General features: G+C 39.5%; 1 protein-coding gene across 1 annotated transcript in view; it reads right to left on the reverse strand.

Annotated features, from left to right (window-relative positions):
* Positions 1-1,668: 1,668 nt before the first annotated feature.
* Positions 1,669-16,558, reverse strand: part of hcn2b (hyperpolarization activated cyclic nucleotide-gated potassium channel 2b) — a 36,187-nt gene continuing 21,297 nt past the window's right edge. The window contains exons 5-8 of the mRNA XM_068320484.1: positions 12,779-12,925; positions 11,871-12,111; positions 8,513-8,677; positions 1,669-3,427 (exon numbers count right to left, since the gene is read on the reverse strand). Of these exons, the coding sequence (XP_068176585.1) occupies positions 2,457-3,427; positions 8,513-8,677; positions 11,871-12,111; positions 12,779-12,925 (1,524 nt within the window). The 3' untranslated portion in view covers positions 1,669-2,456. The remainder of the gene's footprint in view (positions 3,428-8,512; positions 8,678-11,870; positions 12,112-12,778; positions 12,926-16,558) is intronic.

The following is a 16,558-nucleotide window of genomic DNA, read 5'->3' on the forward strand; positions in this document are numbered from 1 at the left end:
TGTGTCCTACATGTTTGCAGACAGATCATTACAAAAGAGTGATTTTCAAATGTCAGTATCTGCTCAAATTCCTCTGAAAACAGACTTGTATTAGATTCCCAGTTTCAAATCAGTCTAACATTTGAAATATTGCATCTCCTTGAACACCTGCATCATCTACATATACAGTTATTGCTTTGTGTGAGGAGCATCAACCTTATTTCAGGTTGACTGAATGAGTAGTGTAATATTTTCTGATTTGTGGGTTTAGTTGCACAAATGATTGCCTGTGACATGTCATTCACGTCTCGATGTTTGGATGTATTCTGCATACTAAAAACACAAAATAATCCCGTCTCAAACTGGTTTCACACCGTTAATTCTTTGTTTTTTTAGTAAAATTGTAGGGCTGAGTCTGTAAAATGTGATTATGATCTAAGAACTTTTATTAGTCCAAGCTTTATCGCCTTTCTCTCTTCTATGCTCCACTAATGTGTGCTTTTCAATAAAGTATAAATTGGCTATAAAGTTACTGCGCTGCTAAATACATTTCCTAAGACAGTGCCTTCAGGATATAATGTGAAGTTAAGTAAAACACTATGATCTCATAAGAAGCCTATGTTAATTATTCCTACACATCCAAATAAGTTTCCAAATAATAACTGAAGAAAAACAGAATGACCCCCCCCCCCTCCAAAAAAAAAAAAGTTATAGGGGAGGAACAAATCATTGACACTGTATTACAAAATCCATTGGAAGGAGAATAATACGAGTCCTGAGCAGACCCGGGGATTCCATTCTCCACTCATTACCCAGTCACAGCTCAGGCATCAGTGAGATGAGGTGAAGAGACTGTCAGGTCCAGGAGGAAACATGTCCTCTCTATTTGCTCTAGGACACAAATCAGCAGCATTCAATGAACTCTTACTGAGGCATTAATGACAGAGGCACACTTCAGTATACATCCACAGCATCAGTGCTGTCCTTGGCTGTTGGTCAAAACAGAAACACAAGTAGAGTTGAGCTTTGCAAGAGTCTGTATGAATTTACTTTGGTACAGAAATACATTTCAACAAATGCTCTAATGAGGGATGTGGAAGGGAATGTCTATATTTTGATTAGGTAAGTTTTAACATTTTGAGTGGTATAACTGTTATGAACTGGCAGTGAATTAGTACTTTAAAGATACAATGTCAGGTCTTACTACTTACTACTCTACTACTATGGCTACAGTCCATAAACCCTTTAAATCCAATCTGAAAAAGAAGTGTCTTTTCATCAGGTATACAATAATAGGATTATTTGACATTTTTGCTCATTGGAGGGCAGACTAACAACAGATTAAGCAGACAGACGCACAACCCTAATATACATAGTATTATCTTATCAAGTTGTTACAGCTGACATTTTTGCATACAGCTGGCCACTTTCATATCCAGAAGACATTAGAAAATACTAAAGTCCCACTGGAGTCCAAGGAGAACACCTGGCTCTTCATCCGGTAAAATTTTAGTGCACAAATGAGCTTTTGTGCCTTTTGCTATTATAAATTGGTTTGACCAGTGAACTGTGGAGATTATCTAGGGCTTTTATGCCAAAACATCAACCTATAAAAGATTAAAAGAAAGACTCCATACAGGTGCAGTCTTGAATGCTCTCATTTATCCTTGATTTAAATGTTAATATGAACAAATATAGTTTAATGTATCTTAAATGAAACAAATGTGAAAAAGAACATTTCCTGTAGAAATGAATGGCTTGTGTGGAAATAGACATTTTATCCCATAGCTTTATGAAAGATACTCATTGTCTGGAGTGCACATATTTATCCACGGGACCATTAGATGTAAGGAAGACTTACAAAAAAGGCCAGCTAGATTCTGAAAATGCCAGTCTGATTCATAAACGTATTGATGAATATTATGTCTGATTGGACACTATGCAATTATGTGCAAATTTAGTCAACAAGGATACTTTATAAACACAACAAAAGTCTTCTATTGTATTGTTCATACTCATGCCCTTATATCAACAACACTTTACAATCAGATCCAATTTAAGTGCCAACTTCTAATGTCTGAAGCAGCTCCCTGATGTTCTTTTCAACCCATTCAACCCCAACGTTGCATTAAGATAAGTTAATAAGAGGAAAAGACTAAGAAATAGTGAAACACAACAAATGAAGTTGGACATGAGAAGATGCTACTTTTACCATAAAAGATTGGTGCAACTACCTGGGCCTTTGAGTATAAATATTTTAATGCTGTAGATTCAAAGGTCCCCCGACAGACTTCTTTTTGTTAGGACAGTCTCCAATCAGATTCTCCCTGCTGACACTCACTCAACATTCATACGTTCGGATAGTCAAACTGGAGTGGTCTAAAAGAAGCACGGCTGTAGGAGAACAAGCAGATCTCTCCAATGTTCCTGCAGTCAAGTCCCTCATTGACTCACTCCTCCAGAAGATTTAATTAAGATCACAAGTTTGAGGATAGCCTGGATCGAACTTTGATGTGATCTGTCTCAGGAACACTCTCCACAGAGTCCCTCTTGGGAAGTCCTGAGTCCCCTTGACCTGATCCCATACCTCCTGCTGCCAGCCCTGAAGATGCCCCAAAACCATGCAGAGAAGCAGGCAGGGATACTACAGGGAAGGCACCCACAGACATCTGTTGGGGCAGGACCACCCTATGTGGTATAGCACTTAAGATGCCTGTATGACCTGATGGGGTCGGTGGAGGTCCAATGGAAGTGGAGGAGACTCGTGTAGACTGGGGTGAACTAGGGGTACCTTGTTGCAGCCCATCATGAGGCAGTGAGGGCTGAGAGGCTGACAGCGCTCTGGCGTCTTGGCTCAGACTGCCCATATGCAGGGAATGGGTACTCTTATGTGTGCTGGGCCGGTGTGCAGGACTAGCTATGTGCTGCTGGACTAGAGAAAGCTGGGAGCCTGAGGTGGGACCAGCAAGGGCACTGGATCCATACTGGAATGATCGCCCTCCAATTGCCCGTGGGCTCTGCACAGGGGGGCTGGACAGGATAGGAGCAAAGGCACCGGAAGCAATGATTTGCGACTGCAGTGGAGAAGCTGAGACGGGGCTGGAGACACTCTCTATCACCTGGAATCTCCTCACCATCCTGGGGGACTGGAGGCCTCCCACTCCCACTGAGTTCCCTTGCATGGGGTTACAAAAGTTCATGGCCACGGCCTGCTGCAAAGTGGCAATTGCTGAATTCTGGGGTTGGATGGCGGAAGTTGGATGAGTGCATATCCCGCTGTGCAGTGGGGGTGTCAAGGACATAGCCCGCTGGCAAGGTACATCAACTTGCTGAACCATCTCCCGATCATATTTAACAATCTCCTGGATCATCTCGTTCTCACGGTTGTTGAAGACACCTGAACTCAGATCATGCTGAACTTTGTGCATCAGAATTGAGTTCTTCTTGCCTGCAATCACATAGACACAGAGGGTAGCATTGTTGCTGAAGCGAATGACATTTCTATGCAAGACAAAAAAAGTGTTAGTTCCAAAAGTGAAAGGTGCTTTCCCTCTGGTATTATCCTGTCTCCTCTGATCCTCAGCCAGTTTTTACCAGACACAGAAATAATGTATATCATTTATCCTCATTATTTATTCCATAGATATAATAGTTTTGTAGTCAACCCAGCGCTGACAATCTAATAGTGCATTTCAGTGGCAGAAATATTTGTATATGCTCTATGTCTCTGTGTGAATCGATGCACTTACCCTATGTTATTCAATCATATCTTACAGGTTTGTCTACACATTCAAGAATTTGTTACCAGCTTTACCAATTCCTGTACAGACTTCCAAAGCAGAGTACTGTGCATTTGCAAATGTGAAAACACATTTTAGATATTTTTAAGCATTGATGCCAAAAACAGAAACACAGCAGTCTGCGTCATCCGGACAACCATTCTCAACCACATTCAAGAGAGTTCACATGACTGATGACTCGTGATGGTCACACCTACATGTGACTTGAAAAATCACTTTACTTACTTACTGGAAGAATTACTGTAGGCTGCACAGCTGTATGACTGTATGACTTAATTTTTTTTAATACAGTGCGCCCTCGTGCATTTGCGCATTAACACTCGTGACTTCACCTCATTGTGGATTTTTGGTAGGCAGTCACGTGATACCATAGGCGCATTCTGTTGGTTGACGACATGCGGAAGTGTGCTATGTTCCGTGAGTCTGGGACTTACGTAAGACACAAAAGTGCTTTAAACAGTTGATAAGAGTGTGGGAAAAGGTAATGCAGATAGAAGGGTTCATAAATGTTTAAATTTCCGTAAATAATAAGATAAATAGCTCAGCATTCTATCCCAGAATTCGATAATCGCGTGTGGTTCCTGGAAGGCATTACCCGCGAGGAACGAGGGCACACTCTGTAATAAACTGATTTTTATATTATTTTACCTGTGCTGTCAGGATTGTGATTGGTGATTGTAAATGGATGAAATAGAAACAGAAATCGACCTCGATGGGGTAGATTTATAATTACCGTAAGTCGGGAGCAACAAAGGTGCCACATTTTTCACATATGAACCAAGTGCATGTCCAACATCTATGCACATTTCCTTATTCATTCATTCATTCACACAATACATAACTCCACACAGGTGCAGTCTCTATCCATATTCATGTGACCATCCATGTTCATGTTCGACATCCAAACTTGCTTCTTTTGAACATGTTTGATGCAACTATTGAAAAATAGTAGTTGCTTTGTTTTTTGCCCTTGGTGGCTATGTGAGTGAATGGGAATGTTTGTTCTGCTTTCCATGGTAATGATATTAATTTGGGCTATGCAATATCTATCGGTGGCAGAACTATGGTGCAGGGGGTAGTGCTGGTGCCTCACAAAAAAGAACACACAACCTTCACACCAGAATACTTTAGACAGGCATCCCTAAACTGTCATAATCCTTAATACAGTTCATTGTACAAGGAGACAGAGGCAGCACTAGAGGAAGACTCTGATCTCACACAGTGCCTCTTTGGTCAAGGTTGTGCTAATGATAGAGTGCATTTGTGAGGTCCAAACTTCCTGACTTTTTAAAAGTTTAAGTTGAGTAAGATGAGTGTGTTCGACATTGCTGTGTCAGTGACCTGCTGTGAGCTGAATTTACAAGTTCATTTCCTCTGACATGATGACAAGGAAGGGTGATGGAGAGAGTAAACAGACTCTCTTCTCGATAAGGGAAGGAGCTTATTTGAACCCATTAATCAATGTTTTGACACATGAGTAGGGATAACTAATAATACGTTTAGACACCTAAACCTTCAATATGTCAGCTATTTTCTTTTGTAAAGAGTAACTGTACCCAAGTTCTGCTTCCTCCCTCCATTCCCACTTATTTAATTGAAAAATAAATATAACTGCGCTGCTGTACAAGCCGTAGCCTTGTGTTAATTTAAGAGGACATCAACCAGAGTGACTTTGCCTGTGTGACAGACTACATCCAACTATGTAGTTGATACAGCTGTCTGGTGGTCAGAGCTAACCAGCCACAAGTAGCTGCTGTCAGCCTCGAGTGTCTGACCTGAAATGGAGGGTCTACATGGAACTTGACAGTTGCTACATGTACATTCATCATCCTTTTCTCTTTTGGTTCTTGTTTCATAGCTCAGTCTGTTGCCCAGAGACTCTCTTGGTTTCTGTTAGGTGTCAAGAAAGTATAATAGTCCGGTGATAATTTTATAGCCTAATCAATCATTATTAAGAATGAAGGTCTAGTCTATACAGCATACCTCTAACATTGTTCATACATGCCTGGTTGCACAAAAAAATAGAAATAGGATGATGAGACACTGACAGAAAGGTGTTATAGTACAGCCACACCACTTTTCTTCCGATATTTTTGCTGGACTTTCTGTGTGACACACAGGGTTGGTATTCTAAGTTTACCTAAGATCTTACCCTGCTGACAGGATGCTGAAATGTTAGGAGTATTTGGGCCAACAAGCCACTGATATTGTGATGGTTTGAAATGTCAATTAGGGCTGCTCTCTCTCAGAGGCTGCTGAAAATCGGGACCAAAGACAATATTTTACCTGCTTTTGAGCTTCTTAAAAGCACCCAGATGATCCACCATCTGCTGTGCATTTGAGACAAACAATAACCCACACAAAAAGGACATGTAGTAAAGTGTACATGTGCACACTGACAATTTTGGTCATATATTGTATACAATTTAATGATGAAACCAAAAGGTCATCAAGGCTGGCAAGTAACTAATTATTTGCCAGATCCGTCTAATATTGTCCAGTGTCTGGTTAGAGGGAGGTTGGACGAGGGCAGTGGCCGACTGATAACTTGGGTGCTGTCCTGACAAGTCGTACAGGTTTAATTTAAACAAACTATCTGGCAGATGAGGTTTGGTTATAAGATTGACTGTCAGGCAGTGGAAGGAGGAGGCAGAGGAATCATTTGTTGTGCTGCAGCCTGAGAAAGTCTGCCAGTCAGGTTTAGTTCCTTGGGGAGAACTACAAGGTCTTCTTCAAAGAAAAAACAGGCTCTGTTCTTAGTACTCGTCTTCTTGATTAGGCTTGAAACTGCTCAGATTTAGTGACTGCCTGTGTCGAGTTGCACCACCCAAGTGACCAGATTCTACAAGGCAGTACCCAGGGGTGGCAATAACCCACTGGAGCTTAAGCAGGACTTGAAAGAGAAGGTCATGCTCCACCCGATAGAGAGAGAGGTACAGTAGGTTCACAAGTTGTGTCAAGTGTTAAGTCTCTTAGAGGTCGGAACCCTTTAAAGATTGAGGTAATTCATAAAGTGATACTGCTTCCTGCAGAACTGTTGCAGCAGTAACACTTCCATCCCTGGAATCATTGCTATACAGTTTGTTGTGCTAATACTTACGTGGTACTTTATTTTAAAGCTGAAGCACTCAGTATATTTGTAGAGTACATGGAGCCCATTGGGAATATCTGATTGGTGGTTAGGTCCTACAAGAAGCATGTCAATTTCAAATATATCAGCAGACTTACTAAAAGCTCTGAAGTCTGTCTCCATGGCAACACGGGAAGGTGGGTGTTGCAGGGCTTTTGTAAACATGTGAAGTGTGGTCATGTGACAGGACTTTGACATTGGCAGAAAAACAGTATGCTAGGTACAGAGTATGCCAAAAATAGAGCTCATTCTTTGATGTTTGTTTTAAGCCCATTGCTACATTTCTGGAGCCCCTGGATGTGATGCTGTTAACTCTGTGAAATGAATTTAGTTTAGTTAAAGTTTGGAAAAGGCGACATAAGTTATATGTGTGGGTAGCTTAAAGTTCACATGAACACAAGATCAGAGGGCAAACAAAGGTCTTTCCCACAGCATAAAAGATTTAGTATCCTGCATTTTTTATTCTCTTCTTGAAGTATCCTTTCTTCATAATCACAGGGAACTCAAACAGGAATGTCATGTTAACACGGTTTGATCCTGGAACGTGGCTACAACCATAGCTCGGTAAATAACATGCTGCTATTAACTTGCTAACAAAGGATTCTCAAGGCGTCTGGATCATTCAAAGAAATGACGCTCAGAACGGCTCGCTGCTAATCAATCATGTTAAAGAATCAGTGAATTCATTTGGGGGAGTTCAGCTCGTATACACCCTTACATTTTTATATGTCACATATGTTAAATAACTTTCTGAAATGTCAGATTTCCACAGCAAACACTGACATATTTACACTCGAGGAACTACCTAATGAATGATTCACAACCATGAATATCTTTCCAGCCCAGACCGCTGTCCTCCATCATACACATTGCCCCAGTTAGGATCATTTTATCAGTACATCACAGCTGTCAGTGCAGTGTTTTGACAGACAGTAATGAATGCATGCTTTTTTCTTTACGCCTGATTTTATATGGTGAATGACGACGATGCCTGTGAAGACAACATACCTGTCCCTTTTATCAGTGAAGCACTAATACTAATCATCCGTGACTGAATCTCCATATATTAGACCTAAATGAAAATATTTATTCATTACAAATATTTTTACATTGTTTTTAACACAATAGAAACACGTTTAAAAAAAAAACCCTATGGACTCTCAAGATCTTGCTGACTGGAGACAGTTGTGAAGATTTTTTAGTTTGTGACTGAAAGTAAATCTGCGTGGTTTTATGCTTTGCATCTTGACATTGATCAGTCAAATTAATTCAATGTTGCTATGGCCTGTTAGTGTCAGTAGTTCCATTTCTGTGACTAAATATAAATGAGTTTTGAGGCAGGGCTTCCACGGTTTAGAATTATGTCAGTCTGCCCTGTGGGTTGTTTGATGGAAAATCTCCTATTTCAGGGAAAATGAATTGGCATGAGTGAGATGCAACTTGCACCTGAGCTCCAAAGGTGCTATTGTCCTTTACCTAATTGAACCAAACACGAAAGCAATAAAAGATCCAAACTAAATCTTTGGCTGAGCAATACTAGAGATGTATGAAGAAAGGTTTAGACGATGTCGAATAAAACTTATGTAATCTGGTGACATCTTACCTATCCTGTCCAGCCTGTCAATGGCAACCGTTTCAAAGGCCCTCCTCATCATGGGATACTCCTCCAGCACCTCATTGAAATTATCCACAGAGAGAGAGTACAGGCGACAGTAGGTGTCTGCTCGCACACTGGCTGTCCGTCTGCCACGGGTCAGCAGACAGATCTCTGATGGAAGGAAAGAGAGACCCAACAAGAGAGAGTCATACCACAAAAATGTCAGGCTGGGACTTCATGGTGTGAGTCGGTGAAAGAGAAACACAGATGCTGCAACTGAGAAAAGAGCACTTTGAAAATCATAATAAAAATAATTTACACATTTCCAAAACAACATACACAAACCTGGACTTTTCAACAAAAATTAAGCCCAGACTTTATTACTGTAATTGGCATTTTAATGTCCGAATCACAAAATCTGGGTTTATAAAACTCAATGCTTTAATCAAATGTGGCCACAAATGTGTTTACGTATTAGGAAATGTATTTATTCCTGTTTGTTGTTGTTGTTGTTGTTGTTGTTGTTGTTGTTGTGTGTAGACAGTATGACCCACTGACAGTGAAGCTAGATATTTCCTCCAGCGCTGCCACAGCTCTGACAGCTGTGTGAAGGAAGCACATTATATTTGGAGATGTGCAGCTAAGCTTCATTACATTCAGCTGTTCCCCTTCCCTTCCCTGAGTATCTTCCTTTCCCTAGCATCATTCTTCTTTGGGGTGGAGCTGACTGTTGTCTTGACAACCATATGCCCTCTTTTTCCCTCACCGAAAAGGTCGACTTCCCCGGACTGTCTGTGGGAAAAGGAGTAAAATAACAAACATGCACGAGGACTCCATCGAGAGCGTGCACAGGGGCGTTACAGTATATTGAAATGAAGTGTACCTCTCAGGTTGTGTCTACAAGAAAGAAATTCTACAGGCATACAAGTATATATCATTAATCAGTCTGAAGACACTAAAGGTAGATGTGTAGTTGTGTATTCATCAAACCAGTGGTTTAACATTTTGAGAAGAGTTATTCCACTCCCACAAAGAACCTTAGAAACTTAGCAAAATGACATGTAGAAAAACCCCCACATAAACTGATAAAAGTGACTTCCTGGGATCTCCATGGCTTGCCTGGTTACAGTTGAAGCAAGAGAAGGATGTTCCAAATAGAGGTATACTGCTGAGGTTCTACAGCCATGTCAGCCAACGGGCTGATGAAACGAAGGGAAAAGGACACCTGATGACCTCAATGAAGCCTTTATCCTTGTCTCACCCCCGCTCAGTGATTGCCATTTACAAATGGAAAATCAAGTCCTGTGATAGCTTCAATATTCATTAGTATGGTAAAACTATCTCCTCTAACTATTTTACAAAATGCAAATAAGTATAATATTTTCTACTACTGATTTCTAAAAACTAATATAAGACAAATGGTTGGATGCAGGCCACAGGTCCAGGAGATTTTCTGTGTCTCTTCTCTCACATCCAAAGTGTCTTCATAAAACAGATGCTGACTCGTTACACACTGAGTCAGTATACAGTGGTTACTTATTCAGATACTATTGTCACAGTGATTATGGCCATGTTTTCTTCAAATCCAATATAATATTTATGTATCTACATGATACTGATATTAATAGCCAATGTAGACAGACCAGATGAGTGGGTTGTAATGAATGATGACAGAAATGCAGTATATCTGTACTTTGAGTTAATCTGGTGATTCTAAATGTAAAGTCTTGTGGAAAGACATATTTTATTAAAATTATTTGTCCGTTTATGTTCTCGGTGTGACAAGTTGGTTTTAGGCAATCTATAACTCTGCAAAATACACACAGTTCTCTTCATAATGCCCTTGCATGAAGTGCCACTTGGGATGTTTCTGTTACAGTTATCACAATCATTTGCATATTGCCTACATCATTAGTGGGAAGAGCTGGGAGAAGATAACGAAACCATCAAAAAGATGTTCAAACCACTGGGTAACCATTAGCAGCTCGTAGATAGGAAGGCTGTCATCCTGAAATTAAAAATGCAGAGGCATCCAGGATGGGGAATCTTAGCAGTGACTTCCTTTGGCCTGGAATCCTTTGTGTACTCCAAATAGTGGAAGATATAATTTCCAAAATAGTCTTTCTTGTTTTTATGGACTAACATGTTCTCAGCCAAATACCTCTCCATGTTACTTTTGTGTTACCTATATTATTGTTTTCTAGGTTGTGTTAACTGTATAAGTCTATCTATTTCAATAATTATAATAGCAATACATTTTTTTAGACAAAAATAACTTTGAGGATGTTTTTCGGTAAATCTTTGGTATTTTAGAGTCACAGCAGCAGTAATACAACTAATGGAGGGTTAATAGTCAGGCAGTGAGTAAGAAATTCTTTGAACTCAGGTTTTACGCTATTTTGCAAAACCAATTTAGTAGAAAGAGATTAGTATTATGATGGATGAGGCTGAATGAGTTACGCATTGTTATGCCAGACAGCAATTTTGAAAACATAACTCGGTCGCATTGAAACTGTTAACAAAGCTCTGACTGTTCCTGATTTAATAATGGAGTCAAATTCGCTGATGAGAAACGTGTGCCAATACAGGCGGCGAATTGAAAACGCAGGAGTAGAAGACACAGTTAAATTGCAGAAATGAAAATGTTTTGCCTGATATCATCATCTACTTCCTGCAACTCACTAATTTATACACTCTAACACAAATACATGCTGCACCGCGCCACACAGCATTAAAGTATGTTGTCCCTTCAAACTAAACTCAGAGTTTTGTCTCTGAATAGAGTTGTGATTTCCTTCCTGGCAGCAGGGACGACTCTGAACTGTCATATTAAGAGTGACATTACAAATGGCCCTGTCGTCTCCGTTGTGCTGCTAATTAACTGTTATTAATTGGATGTGTGTGTGTTTGATTTGTACTGTATATATGAATGTGTGTGTCCACAAAAGTCCAACAGTGCCCTGGGTTGCTGGCACCATCAGCATTATTATCAGTGAGTTCTAGTCTGCTGCAAAGGCTCAACAGATGTTAAAGACACAGCCCAAACCACCAACAAGGCTTGGCGTGTGTCTGGAGCATGTGTAGTAATTACAGCAGAGGCACCAAATGTTTTAAACCAGCCAGAGAGGAGCTAACAGTCTGGCTCAACAGGAAGGAAGGAGCCTGAAGGGAAAAACTACAAGTTCAAGTAAAAATGAAAGGGATGGAATGAGATGAGATGGGATGTTAGTCACGTGCACAACCTGTTCTATAATAGTGGTCAACTGAAAAACTTTGTGTTGTCATTTTATATCACGACCAGAATTAAGTAGAGTAGAATAAAATAGAATGGGATAGTTTAATAAATGTTTAAATTCTTGCATACCTCCAAAGTAAGAGCCGTCCAACAGCTTCATGCCAGTGTTTGCTTTGGTGAGGACGCTGACCACGCCGTGCTGGATGAAGTACATCTTCTTGCCGACGGTGCCCTCCCTGACGATGTAGTCTCTGGGCTGGAAGACTTCAAATCTGAGTTTGGTTAGCATGGCTGTCACAAAGTTGGGATCAGCGTTGGCAAAAAGAGGCATGGAGGCCACCAGTTTGCGACAGTTGAAGTTGACGATTTCCTGAAAGGTAACAGAATCCAGCCTTGGATCATAATGTGAACGTTTCAGATAAATGAGAACGAGGGTTATATATTCTATTGATGGTGTTTCCTGCAGCGGTGCTGCTGTACTGCATGAATTTCAACTCCCTACATTAGTTGGAAAGATAAAATTTTACTAAGTTTTGGAGTGAAAGAATCTTTTAAAACTAATAATTCCGTGATTCATTCAAGGTAAAAACATTTGTTAGCGCTCACTATTTTTTACTTGACATTTGAAAAGTGAAGGCATTACTGTAAAAACAACAATTTTTTTTCAATATTCCACTTTATCACTGATTTCTTGTAACTCGAAGAGTGCTTTAAGTTGTCCTTGAAGCAGGAGGACTTTGTTTATTGTAAAATGCAGTAAAGTTTCCACTGGCAACACAAGTTATTTTCTGTAAAAATAGGTCTGAAATCATCTTTTCTGTTTCATCAAAAATGAAACATGTCATAAAAATCCATTTTCACACAATAAAAACAGTCACAAAATGTAGTCAATAAAGTTATTAAGTAAATAAAATAAAAACTGGCATGGTTGTAACTGGCATCTTTTGACTTGGACAGCTCACAGTTGAGCAGTACAATAGAGATGATTTTGTTTTTGTGGGGAAAACCAACAGATGGTTGAGGATGTAGAGTGTTACCTCACGCAATGGCTCATTAAGCTCCTCCAGGATGCTCTCTTCATCAAACATCTTGCCCTGATATCTGTGCTCATAGTAGTCATGGATTTTCTGTCGGAAGTCAGCCGGGAGTTTGTGGAAGGACATGTACTGCTCCACTTGTTTGTACTGAAAGATGCAGAAACATGCGAGAGATTAAATGAGATTACCAAAGGATTCAGTGACTTTTTCTTGCATCAACCATTGCTAACAAGCATCATAATTGTAAAAAACAAAATGATGAAGATGATAAAATGGAATCCAGTTGATATTTAGTGAAATGAAGACCAACATGATAGCACCTATGCCTGTTGTTGTCCAGTGCTTTTACATAGGTACATAATTTGATGAAAACAGTTACCGTATGTACTTAACTTACTATTCTGAGAGAGGAAGATGTTTGTTATTACATCCCAGTTCAAAGAAAGGATGTATTGTAATTGTCAGTGTTTGTGCGTTTGTTCGTCCGTTCGTCCATTCTTATGTCCACCAAATATCTTCGCAACCAATGCAGATAGGTAGATAGGTAGACTTTGACCTTGAGAAAACTAGGTCAAGGTCAAATTTCAACTTTTGTACACTCAGGAACCGGATAAGATAGAAAGACAAGAGAGAAGGCCAGTGTGAGGAAGACCATAGATCAAAGCTAGTGCTTTGATCTACCAATGCACTAGCTTTGATCTATGGTCAAAGCTAGTGCATAGCTTTGACCTACCCTGAAGCTTTGACCCTGACCTACCCATTTAAGTAGGTCAGGGTAAGACACGGGATGTTGCAGTTTCTGACTGCCTTGGTTTTTGTTTTTGTTCAGAGTGATAAATATGTAACTATGTGGCTCGAAAAGAAGCTTAAAATGGAGGTCATCTACGGTGTTGTGTTTGCTCACCCATGTGATTCACACAATCACATATTTGTGTTGTTTTTCTACTTCTGATGCAGCCTGAATGTCTCTGCAAACATTATGGTGCCCCATAACACATTACATTCCTTGCTGCTGGACCAACTGTATAGCATCTCTAATTAAGTGGAATTGCATGGCTGTGTGTCAGGTGGGGAATACATTGTGTAATTCTCAACATTCACCGCAAAACAAATGGCTTTTGGGTTTCTTTTATTCGTGGGAAGAAAATAGGACACTTAATGTTCTCTCAAGTTTGTCTTCCTGTGAACAAAATAATAAATAACACGCACAACAACAAATTGAGAGTGAAAAATAGAGCCATAAGGCTGGTGTTTTAGAACAGAAAAACTTCAGCATTTTATAGGCATCTGTTCATGTTATATCAGTGAGAGACAAAACAAAAACACAAATCCAAAAAGATGCAACAAGAGGAACACAAAACCTAAAATATCGTTGAGTGATTTAAAAAAAATGTACGAGTGAGAAGAATGAATGAAACTCCTTTATATGGTCACAAATATAACGCTCATTAGACGGACTGGCAATTCATATGTCGCTGTGTTGGTGTATGTGCTGGAAGACTCTCGTCCAACAGGTACAGGATGGAACTTAAATTGCCTAAGAGTTTAAAAACAGCACTTCAAAAAGTCTAACTCAAGCAGCCTTGGGTAATTTTTATAGCACCTCTTACTGGTGATGAATAAGAAACTGATTGCACCCTGTCAAGCAAAGCTGTCATAGTTAACAGCATGCCTGTGGTTTTGTAGTACTCATGGTAATTAGCAGATTTACAGCTCTTATGCATTCCACCTTTCAAATCCGAACCGCCATGGCTGTCAGTTGTCTCTACATCGTCTGAAAAATCAAGTAAGATAGAACTGGTCAAGATTGAAAATGCTGTCAGCTCCTTTTAACTGTGCCATTTGGAGAGACAGAAAAATACTAATGTGACATTTTTAATTAATTGAAAGAAAAACCTTCATGAATAAATGGAGAAACAAAAGTAGATGTCGTCATATGGACCATTAGGTCACGATATGTATGAAAATGACAAAAAAAAATTAGCCATATGATTCAGCTCTTGTAATGAATAATGATTTTCCATTAAAAAACTGAGCATAGATAGGTTATGTTTCATTACAAATGCATGGTTAGATATATGTGGATCATAATCAGGATCTGATTAAAATATAAAGTATATATCTATAGCAACGGAGAGAGGAGGATATACAGTACTTCCTACTGCCAATATGTAGCTACGTTTAAATAATGTAGATTATCAGAGACAATTACCCAGATGGAATTCTTGCATCTTTGTTTAAAAAAAGTATAAGAACAATGAATGTGTATTTGTTTTTATAAGTCTAAATGGTGACAGAAATCCCAAAAAGAATTATTCGGAAAACTGTTTTCTGATTAATTGTTTTAGTGACAGTGGTTTTATCAGAGGAGTTATTTCAACCCAACGAAACACTGCTGAGAGACTTTTGAAAGTGACAACTGAGGAGTTCAAGCCTTGTTTTTGGCTCAACTTACTATAGTTTTTTTTCTGTCATTTATCTCCCATCTGAATACAACAAAATAAGTGACCAATAGTCGTTATTGGTGGCGATATCACACAATGATCTTCAGCTGCTTCTGTGTGTTTAAACACAATCCTTTAATTATGTAGGCTGTCTGGACTTTCTGGCCCATGAGGCTTGACTACAGACATGATTTATTAGGACCCATCATGTATGGTGCAAATTCAGGCCCCTGACAGTGACCTTGCTTGAATCAGCAGATGACACATGAATGGGATGGGAAATTACATTTTGTCACACTGCATGGTGACATATGGCTTAGAGTTGAAAATGGAAGTTTGACCCTTCTGGGTGATGCAACAAACCACAAGATCTTTAATACTGCACACAGTAGCCGTCATGGTGTCATTAATTTAGTTTCACTATGGGGGGATCTTCTCCTCATGAAATAAAACAGTGAGTGGCTTTCATGAAAGAGAAACAACTTGGGTTCAAGTGAGAATAGAAGCATTGTTAATATTTGGGTCCCTTGCGGTTCCCCAGTTGGATCCAGCTGGAGAAATACTGCACACAATACCTATATACAGCACAGCATGTCCCTCACTTAATGAAATCCTCACTGCTATTATGTTTACAAAAACAATCTACTCCTTTATTATGTGAACCAACTCTAATCTCAGTCCCATTTATCTTTTATTAATTCCCTCCAGGCATGGTTCATTTTGAATTAAAAAAGCTGTGACTGCAGACAACTTTATAGGTTGTCATCTTTCAGACTGAGTCACATCTTATCAGTAATCACAATACAGCGTAGAACAATCAGAATACTAATGGAGGAGTCTAAATGAATAGTCAAATCCAATAAAACAAAAAAGAGTAAAGTCATTTTATTTAGACGTCAAACATCCAGAGTATCCAGGTCATTCAATCAAGCATGCGGATAAGCTGGGAGGCTCCTATTAAGTGTTTCCTGCCTGGGGATTCAGTGTGTGGCAGTCTCAATTAAACTGAAATGACATGTCTTCCTCACACACACACACACACACACACACACACACACACACACACACACACACACACACACACACACACACACACACACACACACACACATTGATTGGTGACCATGTCACTCAAGTCAGTGGATGAGAATGAGATTCAAATGTTCCTCACACACAAACACAAAAAAAATTACGATTTTCTTTTTTTTTTAAACTAAGGAGTGGAGCTGAAATGTATTTCTTGTGCCACATACTGTAAATATTGTGTCGTGATTTTTTATTTTTACGTTTTAGAGAAATAAAAAATCTACGAGAGGTAGAATGTGATATTAATGGT

Source organism: Antennarius striatus, chromosome 7 (assembly GCF_040054535.1).
Source record: "Antennarius striatus isolate MH-2024 chromosome 7, ASM4005453v1, whole genome shotgun sequence".
Lineage (NCBI taxonomy): Eukaryota > Metazoa > Chordata > Actinopteri > Lophiiformes > Antennariidae > Antennarius > Antennarius striatus.